Below are 12,990 nucleotides of genomic sequence, written 5' to 3'. Positions count from 1 at the left end.
AGACATGCACTTGAGGTGGCTGAACTTAGGATCCTTGCCTTTGGAAAGGGTTGGGGAGCATTCATAACTACTCTCATAGGTACACTCATCTACCCTGTTGCTTATGAATATGCAGGTGTCACAGTTTTTGATGCTACAACCACAAGTTTCTTAGTTTAAAGCATGATTCACTAAGTCAGCCGATCTGCTAGCAGAGATTCTCCTGCCTCTTCTTGGTAGGTGGATCTTATTTCTCCTCAATAGGCTGTATTTATCAAAAATCTAGCTATGATTGTAGAAACCAAAACCCTGGTGATGACACCAGCCACAAAGCCAGGTATTGATCTGCACGATGTGTCAACTTCTGCCTGCACCCCTGTATCTGACTGGCAAGACAGAGAAGAAAATCACTTGCACATCTGTCTTTCACTTGTGCCCCCAGGGCTCTGAAGTCTTGCTTGATCTTGCCCAGGCTTTGCTTTACCATGTCATCGGGGCCTACATGGAAAAAGAAGTAGGTGACAGTAGTCTGTGCTTTTACCTAGCTGTGGCACTTGCCTCTCTGTGACATCCCAGATCTCGGCTGCTGGCAAGCAGCAGACCTCCCTTGACTGTGCACCCCGCCAGCAGATGGGTGCCTCGGTGCCTCTCCACAGTCACACATTACTAGCACTCGCCGTGTCCTTCTGCAGCTTTCACTATGTGCTGCTGGTGCGGCTTCTCCCTGTGAATTTTGTTCATGGGTCCCGGCCGCTGCCGAGGTTTCGTATCTGTTGCTGGTTGGTACATAAAAGGAAAGGGAGTGAAGTGACAGCGTGATCCTAGGCGTCATAAGAGACCATGGTGCCTCCTGCTCCAAGGCGTTGTCTGTTTGCTGTTGAAGCCCTTTGTCCGGTGCTCCTTGCAGGTCAGTGCCACAGGGCCCTACTACTTCTTGCAAAGTCGCAAGTAACACTGTTCACCCTCCCTTACACAGCGTCACCTGCTAACTTCCTCCTGCAGCTCCTCCACCCCCTGCCCGAGTGACCCCCCCAGAGCACACCTTGCCCAGGTGGAGCTTCCACCCTCCTCCACCCAGCAGGCAGGGCTGCAGCCTTTGCGGCCCCCCGCCTGTCCAGCAGCCGCTCTGACAGCCAGCTCTGGCCGGGTGGCCGCCTCCGCTCGCCCCGGGCTTGCCTGGCAAGGCAGCCGCGTCCCGCCTGCTGCAGAGCACAGCCCTGGCCCGGGCTCTACCGCCACGCTTCCGCCAGCCTCGGCGCGCTGCCCGATCAGCCCTTCCCATTCGCTGGAGACCTCACGCCGCTGGGTAGGATGGCAGAGCACCAGCGGCTGGGCTGAGCGTCGGGGCAGCAGCCTAAGCCCGAGGAGAAGCAGCGCGAGCGGCGGCAGAGGGCGCAGCCGTTGCCGCGGGAGCTGCCGGCGCCGCTCCCCGCAGGCGCCGCTGGCGGCGCTCCTGGCGGCCGGCGCTGCCCGGGGCCGGCGCGAGGCGGCTTCCCGCGCCTCGACCTGGCCGCGGGGCAGCGGCACCGCCCCGCTCTGGCCGGCCGCTCTCCCGCCGTGAGACCCGCCGGCCGGGCCCGCCGCGCACACAGCCCACGGGTGCGGTGGGCGCGGAGCCCCTCAGGCACCCGGCGGGGGCCTCGCAAGCCCCGCACTGCTCTCGGCACGCAGCGCCTGCTGAGACTGCTGCTGCTGCCAGGGTTGGCTTCCCTGGTTTGTACCGTATGTTTGTGACGAAATGGTGTCGTTTTAGAAATGTGGCGCTGAAACTGGTACGTTTTTCCTTTTAAAGGGATGATGAGAAAGTCCACTATCACTTCAGGCAAGAACTGACAGGTTTTCTCTTGCTACTCCTTTTTTTACAAATTAAATGCTGAAGTTCTTACTTTCACAAACAAAATTAATAGCCAAGGCCAATAAAGCCCGACTGAAAATATTAAACAGACACGTTGGTACAACTGAAAAGGCAACTTGGGCACAAATCCATGCGATAAAGGCACTAACCTTACTATTTTATATTTTTAGTAAGCTGCAGCTAAAGAAATGCAACAGTTGCAGAGTAAGACACACAAAGCGCCTCATGATTTAAGTCGCAGTTCAGAACAAGGCTGCTCTCCCGAGTCCATCCTCAATTCTCCCTCCTGCAAAAGTATTCCCTAGCAAGAATGTCCCTGCTCTACCTTATAAAACTGTTTTCTTACCGAAAAATTAAATGTCAACTTAGATATTTTATTATCTACATTGCTCCAATAGTATATCCTTTTGTTCTAACAATGTCTTGTAAGTACATAAATATCTAGAGAAGCATACAATTTCATTGTCCAAACTTCACACCAAGGAGACAAAAAACAACTTTTTTCTTTGGATGGTTTAAACTAAAAGTTACCTGAGAATGAAATTTCAATTACAAGAATTGCCATAGATGCCGTTCTTTATTCTGTACATGAAATATCTCCAAAGAATCTGGTTAAAAGATGTTTCCAAAAATACAAAGAACCATCTCGGATTGACTGTCATAGCTCTTCATTTTTAGCTTTTAGTAGATGTAGTGATACTTCTTCAATTAAACTAAGTCCAACAGAATATCTTTTTTTAAAATTACCTAGCATATTTTAATCTAACAACTTTAAAATTAAAAAAAAAACCCACCAGGGTAACATCCATTCTCCAGATGCTGAACTCTTATACCCTAGACAAAGACTTGAATGTAAGAGGTAATGCCATGATTATGGAATGAAGTGGGGCTTGGGGCGGTGGGGTTTTTTTTTCCAGCAAGGAACTTCCCAGTGGACCCTAGAGATTAATGAAAGTGCAACTGAAATAGTCTTTCATAACACATCTGAACAGACTGCCTTCATGAAGACTGTAAAAAGTGGGGAAAAAAGTAAAAGGGGGACAGAACATATGAAGTATAAGGGTAGGAATAAGCATATTAATTTACTTCCTTTAGATTTTAAGGCAGAAAGGCTAGGAGAAATGGTAGCAATAAAAACAATTACATGTTACTGGTTTGTTTGCTTTTGAGGTTGTTTGTTTGTTTGGGATGTTTTACACTAAAGAGAAGCATCAAGTCCAAAGGATAACCACTATGTTCAGCCAGCAAATAATGTCTTATTTCTTGCGGTTGGTTCAAAAAAAAAATAGTGCAGCAAGAAGATGAAGAGCAAGCAGCTGATTTACATGGATGGAGAAGAAAAGTTTAAAAAGAGAAGATATATGGAAGTACACACAGTGTCCTTATAAAAATTAAATAGAAAAGCAATCAGAACCAGCGTCATTGTTTACAAGAAAAACTGGAAGTTATAGGAGACAAGAAGCATGTCTCCTATTTCTCCTCTCCATCTAAAAAGTTACAGATAACTCCTGCATAAATGTTCTTATTTTTCTGATCTATCAGCTCATACTTACAAGTGATGTGAAGATGACGACATTAAACGAAGCTAAATACGACTGTTTTTTATCTTTCAGATATGGCAAGAAGTTGCAATATTTCTTTTCTTTTTCAATAAGCATGTGCTTTACAGATCTTTTTAATAAAAAAATGCAAGGAAGGTCAAAGTTATAACTAAAGCTGCTCTGCACAAACTATGGAAGGGCACCAAATCTTACTAAGATTTCAATCTGAGCTTTGGGTTATGGAGAAATACCTCTGTCAAAAAGTTACTCTGTAATCTTGAATCAGTATTGTATAAGAAACTATAAATTTTTTACAAATCAGGTTTTACTAATCTCTGCATTCCAGAATGAAATTAAGATTATAAATGTTATATTGCTTTTAACATTTTTACAGAGATTAAAAAGTGGAATTGGACAATAATTGTTCGCTTACACAGATATAATTCCTTTCAAAGATGCTACACTTCAAATTTCCTCTCTCTACACTTTATAAAGTTATCTCTATGTTTATGGACAAATTATGTTTCTTACTCTCTCAAAACTGTAGTTTTTAAGTGTTCTTCCAGATCTTCCAGACTGCATATAATTAAGCTCATAAATACAAGTCATACAGCAAAAGAAAAAGAGATGGTGCCAGATTCCTAAATCAGAACCTAATACCAGAATAATTTCCCTCATACTGCCTCACCAACAGCTCATCCTAACCAATACCTAATTTTGTTGCAGATTTATGCATTTTTTCACTTAAACATCAATAAACATTGTTCATACAAAACACTTCTCTCTCAGAAACTCTCCTTATTTATAAACAAACATAATTTATTCCTGGTGATGAAGAAATTTACTATTAATCATTCAAAGGCTGAATTCATTCGACTTACTTTTAGGCTCTTAAACGTGGTGCCAAGACAAAATCTCTCTCCTACAATCCCTGCAAGCCTTCACCATCCTCCTGGGAAACATTTTGTCACTAATTTTAGAGTAAGTTTGCACCATACAAAGTGTAAACTGTGTCGTAATTTAGTGCTCACAATTAAGTACAACAAATTCAGGCTTTCCCCCTCTGCCTCCACCCCAATTACTGCAAGTATGTCCAAAAAGGCACAAGGCAAAGATTTAGTAGAAACGAAACCCACTCTCCACAGATGGCAAAACTTAATTTACTTTGTATTTGGGAAGCCTGTTTTGAAAAAAATCTAGTACCTACAATATCAGGTCAGTCTAAATGACTGATGGTTTCCTTCAGTGCGTATTGAGGTGCAAGTTTAATGGAAAAAATCAGACATGCATATACATATATCAGCATAAAATTATGATTATTCATTTTAACACCTAGCTAGTTTTGCTTCACAGCTTTACCTGAAGAATCTAGCCACAAAGCTGAAAGTGAGAAGCTTATAGATACTGCCTTTATAGTTTATTTTTTATTAAAACACGGTTTAATTATTTTGGCTCTCTACTGCTTAATCAATTTGACAACAAAAAGTCCACGTAAATTAACTGCTACTTTTTCTAGGTCAGGTCTTTGTAGTACCCTACTGCTAAGGGCTGTTTTCTATTTATTTTTTCCTCTAGAAGATCATTTAAGACATTAAGTTTCAAAGACACACTGAAGTCTCACCCAAAGACATACCACAAACCCCTTTCGGAGTGTGATGCACTCAAATATCCTCACAGAAGGCAATGTCACGTAATGCAGGACCACACGTGGAACTCTCCATACCATCAGTCATCCAAACTCCTCTTCAGAAGGTCCTCTCCTCAACACATGTACACATACAGTTGACCACAAAACTAGTTTAAAATCTTATTCTCTGAAGTTAGTTGTGTTAATTCGGTACCTAACACACTCTTTATGTTCTCTTCAGAATAATAACCACAATCATTACCATCAGTGACCACTACCACTACTTCAAACCGGAGGACAACAAACCTGTTCCCAGGAACCAAAAAGCAGGACGTGACCCCATGTCCATTTCTAAATCATTTGCTATATAGAATACATGCTTTACTCCTTCATCCCCAACTCTTTTCTAGGATCCCAGGATAATTTTACAGAAAATTCAGAGCAGCAATATTATATTTCAAGACAGAATTTATTTTCACTACAAAGCATCCAGCAATAGGTTTGAAGGAATTTCTGGATCCTCAAATTTCAACGTGGCTTAATTTAAAAACAAGAAACATGCAAAATGAATTTGCAAAAGTACTCATGCAAAATGCTTCAACAAAAATGTCCATCAAATTCCGCTAATTCCAATCAGCATGCAGAACTATAGATATCACTAATCATAACATTATCCAGACTTAAGAGACACAGCTACGGCATTTGATTGACTGCCAGAACTTTTGAATTTGGAAACCAAACACGGGCAGCAACAGCTTCATGCCTTTGGAGTTTTAAAAATAAAGCAAATTCCAGAGGCCAGCAGCCGCCTAAGCAAATTATGTGTGTCCTACAAAAAAATTCAGCATTGCTACCAAATATAATTGCCAAATGCACCAAAAGGGGTCAACCACAGTAGTAAGGCTCCAGGCAGCAATTATTTTTGTGTGTACTGAAAAATAAATATAAAAAGCAACATTAAAATATGCAATGAAGGCAGGGTGGAAAGGCAGTACATGGAAGAAAGCTAACTATTTTTAAATATTCGCAATCACAGCCTACCTTTTTAGACCCAACAACAAACTCACAGGGCAGTATGAGAGAAGAAAAAAAAAAGAAAGGAACATAACAAAAATTAGAAAGACAGAGAACAGAAAGAAAATTAACAGCCACATACACATACTGAGATATCATAAACTTTGATAAATCAGTGAACAAATCCCATCTACAATACCGTGTAGAGAAAGACAGATCTATAAATAGAGCCCTACTTTCCCATTACTCAATAGTATTAAATGGATGCCTTACCAGGATTAAAAAAGAAAGAACGCAAGACACAAACTGATGTGAACAACATGAGAATGAGCTTATCCAAGTAGATTTATAATCAAACATGGGGGGGGGGGGGGGGGAGTTTTCGCTGAAAACAGAAATAAAATTAAAAAATTAAACAAATGGGATTTCTGGTATTTCTGGCAAGTATGTTTCTTAGTTTCAAGTTTGTAAGACCTTTGTATCGTCATGAGAACATGCATTTCCATTCTTTTCAATCAGCCTCCCAGCCTCTACAAATAACTATCAAGTGCAACTGATTTCAGAAACTTTTTCAGTTATCCTCAGCAGTCCTGTGACCACATAAGTATTTTACCTAATTTATAGATGAAGAAACAGAAAGAAAAATTAACAGTTTTGCCAAGCTCACCTACTGGCTGAGTGGTCTAGGAATTAAACCAAGGTTAGACTCCCAGTCCTACAACTTCTATTTAACAGGATAATCATTCTTCAAAACTTCTTAGGACTTAATCCCACTACTTTTATACCTAAAGTTTTCTACCAGGCAAAAACAAATTCTTCAATACAAATATTATAATGGTTTTGTGTATATTGTCATCTCAGTAGGACTTCTGGGAATGTTGTCTCTTTTGCTCATTATACAAGCAACTTGCAAAGGACAAAGATCAGCTCCACTTTTTCCGAGAATTACCGTATTTGAAATGCAGCATAATAATCCATCTTCCTAATTTATGAACTCTGCATCTTAAAAGAAACCAATCGTGTTGCAATTCTTATGCAACCAAATTAACGCTAGTCTTACTGGCTGGGTAAGAAAGATCACTTCTATGTATCTAGTCCTGATCATAACATAAGTATTAACCTTAATAAAATTGCTTGAAGAAAAGTCTCTTTTAAGACACAAAAAAAGTTCAGTAGTTTTAATTAGTCTTCAAATCATGTGATTATAATTACTATGTCCCATGTAACTTCCTAACATATTTTTATGCGATATATCAACCCAGCTCATTAGCTCAAGGTTACAGCTGCATGCTACACCTAATGAGACCTTTGCTACACACTGTGAAATTTAACTTCAATTTTAGCATTTACAGGAGAAGATATGCCTAATTAGACATCTGCAATTACAGCAGCAAAGACATATACTCTCTAAGCACAGAGCATGTTCCTTCTCTTCCATCTATTTAATATAGAATATTTGTGCTTTTTAACTAGTTAGTTGCACACTGAGTGGGAGATCAGGATACATTATATACAAAAAAAAAATTTTAAAAAAGGACGGAGGGCATATTAAAAAGAGTAAGAGAGCAATATTTGCCTTTAACCTTTTAGAAATTTCCTATTCCACCTATTCTAGAAAAAGTGGTTTCATTCGCCTCAATCTCTCAATAACATCATCTTTTTTTTTATTTCCTTCTTTACACTCATTATGCTGACAGACTCAAAAACAAAGTAGCAACAGTTATTCTATCAGAATTGTCAAATGCACTCTGACAACCTTTACCCCTCCCTGAACAGAATCATGCAACGTCGCATCTTGCAAAAACAGAAACTGGACTCCGTTGAAGAAGGTCCTTTCTAGCCCTCTATCCCCCCGTTATGACTTAATGCAATGCTTTCCCCTTAATTAGGGAATCTGTCACTGCAAAAGAGAACATGTTACAATAAAAACCTTTTATTGCAACCCAAGTAATAAAATGCAATATACTACCATTTCACATCTAAGGACTTAGGCTTGAAAGTGTCAGTTAGTTTAATAAACTGATCCTAGTTCAACCACATTTCCTGAATTTCTGCTCAGTAGAATATAGAAGCATCATGCAACATGAAAGGTGCCTAGAAAGGTTCCTGTGCAGAGAAGCTCAGGTACACTATGCACACATATTTCGAACTCAATCAAGGACAACTCCTTTTCTGACATTTACTTGCGATTACATAAATTCTCCTTTCTGTTACAAAACTCAAAAATATTTTTAAAAAAAAGAGTCCAGGCATTTAAAGTATTTTCTTCCTCATCCCCACAAAATACTAAACGGAATCTCAGGATCTTTTAATTCAGCTGGCTTATGCTATTTGTATATAAATCCTTTGTTTTAGAACTATCAGAAGTACTAACCCCACAGCAAAATAAAGCTGAAAATCTTTCTTACTATTGAACTGAAAGAGGAAAGATTAGAATATTTAACACCTTTTCTTTGAGCAGTTAAGTGCAGCAAATATTTAAAGTATATCCACTGATCTAGTCTTACTGAAAAACCATTCTGTATTCAAACCACCCAGCAAGATTGTACACATACCTGAACCAGTCTCTGTTCATAAGCCCATATGTTTACAGAACCCAGGTCATACGCCTTCCATTTTGCAAAGAGTGCGAGCATCACACTAAGTCTCTTTCAACTCTTCAGTGCAACAGCATAGAGTATCTTTTTGGATACATGCAGACAAACATACTGCCTGTTGTTTAAGCTCCCCACCAGTTCAGAACTTCACAGGAAATACTTAGCCACTAGCTACAACACAGCCACTGCTCATAAAGTAAGTAATTTATCTGAGGAACTGACTTCCAAAGTACAATTTGGAAGCATTTGATTTAGAAGACACAGTTGAACAGCATAATTAATTCTGATTTTGAGATTCTTGGACAAAACTCATAGTTTTCTTAGCTAATTGGAACAGGAAATCTTGGTGGTGATGTTCAAAAGTCATCCAAACTGAACAATTAAAGAAGAGATTCTAAAAGGGCTCATTTAGTCTACAAAACTTTACCGCCCATGCAGAGTACAAAAAACAATAACAATAATTTATGCTGCTAATGAAAGTTGAATAGCACGGGAACTGACCAGAAGACTGAAAGAACAGTTCAAGCACGGAACAACATTGGGTAAGCAAGTCAGAGCAAGTTCAACTGCTCACCAGCAAAGAAGAAAGGTACTGCTGGTCCTTCAAGCAACCAAAGGTAATTTAATGGAGGGCTTCAAACTAATTAGAAAGTTGGAATACTTTTCTTCCACACTCTTATATGGAGATTCTAAGGCTAGGACTGATTATGTAGGCAGAGCTGATTAACATGATCAGAAGGCTTTGCAAACTTGCCTGGACAGCTCTGGACAACCCTGCCTGGACACCTCTGAGCTTTTACACACAATAAGCACTGCTGGCATCCCTAGTAGTGACAGATGTGAAACATACTATTCCCATGCATACTATGTATTTTGATAGGGCTTCCACACCTCTGTCCTTTCCAAGACAAAAGGAAGACAGCTTCTTTCATCCTTTGGATTTAACTGCAAACAGCAGAGTCAAATAGATTTTGCACCTGCCTGTAGCCACCAAGCCAGAATTACTAATCCCTCATACAAGAACTGTAACAGGTAAATATGAAAGCTGAGCATGCAAATGATTAGGAAGGAAAGATGTGGGGCAGAAAAAAAAAAACAAAACACAAGCCTGTAACATACACAAAACCAAAGGAAACACTTGTGATAAGAATGGTAACAAAACAAGACAGGTCAAGAATAACACATAATTAATAAAAACAAAAGACAGGGAAAGATGCTGGACTTAGTGACCAAAATAAATGGTCACTGTTTCATAGGATGAAAATGTAGACAGAAGCTCAGGGGAAAAAAAAACCCCACAGTATGTAGGATTAGTCAAATACTACTCAACGTAATATAAAATTATTTTTCATCCATGTAAATTGAATTTTTTTTCTTAATACTGTATATCTATAAACCATTTTAAGCTTTCCAGCAAAAACTCTCTTTATAGCAGAATCTGTCAAACCTTCCCTGTGACTTCTTCCTTGCTATTTGATTAGCCTCATAAATTAAATATATATAGATGTAAATGCAAAACGTAAATATGGTCAAACTACAAATTAAATTTTAAATTACAGCAGGCATTCACCATAAGATAGGGGCATGACCTTTGTTGTAACAAAGTATTCTTTGTCCCTTCTAATAGGCTTATTCTAAAGGCTAGCAATTGCCACATAGTTTTTTTCAAGACCTGCAAGCTGACAAAAATAGCTGCTTACCTACTGTCAGTGTCCAGACCTACAAAATCCTTCTTCTCAAAAGGAACGCAGAGGAGCGGGATCTTGTCTCCAGACTTATCAGTGGCTCTGTCAAGCCGCTTAGACTCCAACACTATGAAGAGGGATTCGATAAAATCTTCTATTCTCTTCTCTACAGTTTCACATTCATCATAACTGGGATAAAATGCCACATCTGTGCGGGGCTGCTCTGCAATCTCTCCTTGAAGCCCAAAGACAAACAACCGAGAATCATAGAGAGTAGTACCATACATTTCCTTCTGAAGATGGAATTTTTCGAAAGTCTGAGGCCAGTCCTTTGCAGAAGAACAGTCCGTAATAGTTATCAGTCCCACAACTTTCCGGTGTGTCTGAAAATCCCCCCATTCATTGTTCTCTGGGGGATAATGGTGCCTATAACGGATATACAACACACGCTGAGAGTCGCGCACATTAACTTGACTCACTGCTGAAATTCGCTTGTAGATCCTGAAAAAGCTCTCTTCGGCTACAATGCCAATCGGCTGAACCACAACCAGGAGAGTCTGATGATCCTCAGCACACTGCATGTAGTCAGGAACACTCATTTTGCATCAACTGCAGGCTAGTAAAAGAAAAACGTATATTATTTTTTAATATTCAGACATACACATGGTTGCTGAATCAAACCAGGACTTCGATGCTAAACACTTCTGCATCCTGTATATATGTGCTACAATACTAATACTTTCTTTCATCATTTTACCAAGCCTTCAATCATGCAGCTTACTGACAAAGTTACACAGTGCACAAGCAGTGTTCTTACGTATCAGTAGGACCACAAACAAAAATCTGTAAATTAGGTTTTTCCAACTGAATCTGTTTCCCATTCCCTGTGCAGCTACACAAGCCAACCTAATGCCACCGAGTTAGTGCTTGCCAAAGCAGCACCTCAGAAGAGGAGTCCTTTGAGACTCAGGCTCTCCAGTAGGTCTCCACAACATGCATTGGGGAAATACAGAAAATTGAGTGAGGTGGGATGTAAACCGACACCAAATCCGAACGACCAAACTTCACACAACTGTCAGTGCTCACACATGGCCAGGCAGAGGAAAGCCAGGTCCAGAACACTTGTTTTTGAGAAAAAGTGAAGTCATTATTTTCTCAAAACACGTGCAAGTTCATCATAAGGTCCAGGCAATGTTTTCCGCTTTTACATTTAAATATTTAGAATTCCTTCTCCGCTGGGCTATCTAAAATTGATGACGGTACGGCAGCTCTGCTGGAAATGAAGACGCGCATAGCTCAGCCCTCACATCTCCTGTGAGCACCGCCGGACCACACAGATCCCTTGCTGGATTTCAGCTCCAAGGCACCCTCTAAAACGTACGTACATACAACCTAAAACAACAAACACCCCACAGCACAGCCTCACTCGGGCACTATTGATTTAACCAAAGAGAACGAAGAAAAGAGCTTTGAGCCCGGGAGCACAGGTGGCAGAAAAGCCGCTCTTTGAGGAGGAAGGACTCCTCGTAACTACTGACAGGGCGAAGACCCCGGCAATGCCAAGCCCCCTCTCCCCTGGCCGCCCCCACCGGCGCAGGCAGCAGAGCCGCGCCTTGTCCCCGCTGCCCGTCCCGCCGACTCAGCGGGCGGGGAGGACGGGAGGGCTTCGCCCCGCGAGGACGCTCCCCTTCCCCCGTTTCCCTCTCCTCCGACAGGTCCCCGCGCTGGGCGCGGCGAAGTTTAGGAGGGGAAAAGAAACAAATTTTAAAACAAGAGGCAAGGCCAGCGGAGGCGCGGCGGCAGGTACACGCGCCCCGCAAGGAAGGGGGCTGAAGGGCAGCGCTGAGGGGAGGGGAGGCCCAGGGGAGCCGCTGCGGGGGCAGCGGGCAGAGACAGAGTCTCTCGGGAGGGGTGGGGGCGCGGCCGCCTCAGGGCCGGTGCCAGCTCCTGGGTGGGTAACGCGGGGGGGGAAGGGGGCACTCACAGCCGGGACAGGAACCGCCCCCGCCTCCTCCTGCGGCCGGACGCGCGGGGCGGGCAGGGGCGGGGCGCGGCGGAACTGACGGCAATGGGCGCCCGCAGCCCCGCCCCGCCGAGGGAGGGCGGCGCATGCGCAAAGTGTGTGCGTGGGGGGAGGGGGTGTTGGCGGGCGAGCTGTGTGAGCGAGCGCTGCGGTTGCTCGCCCGGCCGCTGCCCGCCGTGCTTCACCCGGCGTTTTCCCGGGGACTCCGCTTGTGTCTGCAAACACGAGACGTTCCTCGAAGAATTCATTAAAAGGAATGAGCATCACCTGGCAGGTGAATCCCAGCTGCCAGTATCTCTCCCTGCTGTGTGGCGGAAAACTTCAGCGGCTCTAGCGCTCAGTAGTGGCCAGCAGTGGGCCTGCCGAGCGCTTGCGAATCCTGAAATCGTTCCTGGGTGTCTCGTAGCTTAAAGGGCAAAAATCCTGGAGACTCTGGGAAGCATGAGCTTTCTGTGTGAGAGTGTGGGTGCTGTTCTAATGGAGCATATGTGAACCTCATGAGGTTAAACAAGGCCAAGGGCAGGGTCCTGCCCCTGGGTCAGGGCAACCCCCAGTATCTGTACAGGCTGGGGGATGAAGGGATGGAGAGCAGCCCCACGGAGAAGGACTTGGGGGTCCTGGTGGATGAAAAGCTGGACGTGACCTGGCAATGTGAGCTTGCAGCCCAGA

The 12,990-nt window shown here is 42.6% G+C and overlaps 1 protein-coding gene across 1 annotated transcript in view; it reads right to left on the bottom strand.

Moving 5' to 3' along the window:
* The window catches only part of TRAPPC9 (trafficking protein particle complex subunit 9), a gene marked incomplete at both ends in the record, with an annotated part of 523,602 nt that extends 512,705 nt beyond the window's left edge, over positions 1-10,897 (bottom strand). Inside the window, one exon of the mRNA XM_081996827.1 lies at positions 10,314-10,897. Within this exon, the coding sequence (XP_081852953.1) occupies positions 10,314-10,897 (584 nt within the window). The remainder of the gene's footprint in view (positions 1-10,313) is intronic.
* Between the last annotated feature and the right edge of the window lie 2,093 nt (positions 10,898-12,990).

The sequence above is a fragment of the Phaethon aethereus genome (genome assembly GCF_964289735.1).
Source record: "Phaethon aethereus genome assembly, chromosome: 2".
Taxonomy (NCBI): domain Eukaryota; kingdom Metazoa; phylum Chordata; class Aves; order Phaethontiformes; family Phaethontidae; genus Phaethon; species Phaethon aethereus.
This window is presented reverse-complemented; position numbering and strand designations above follow the sequence as displayed.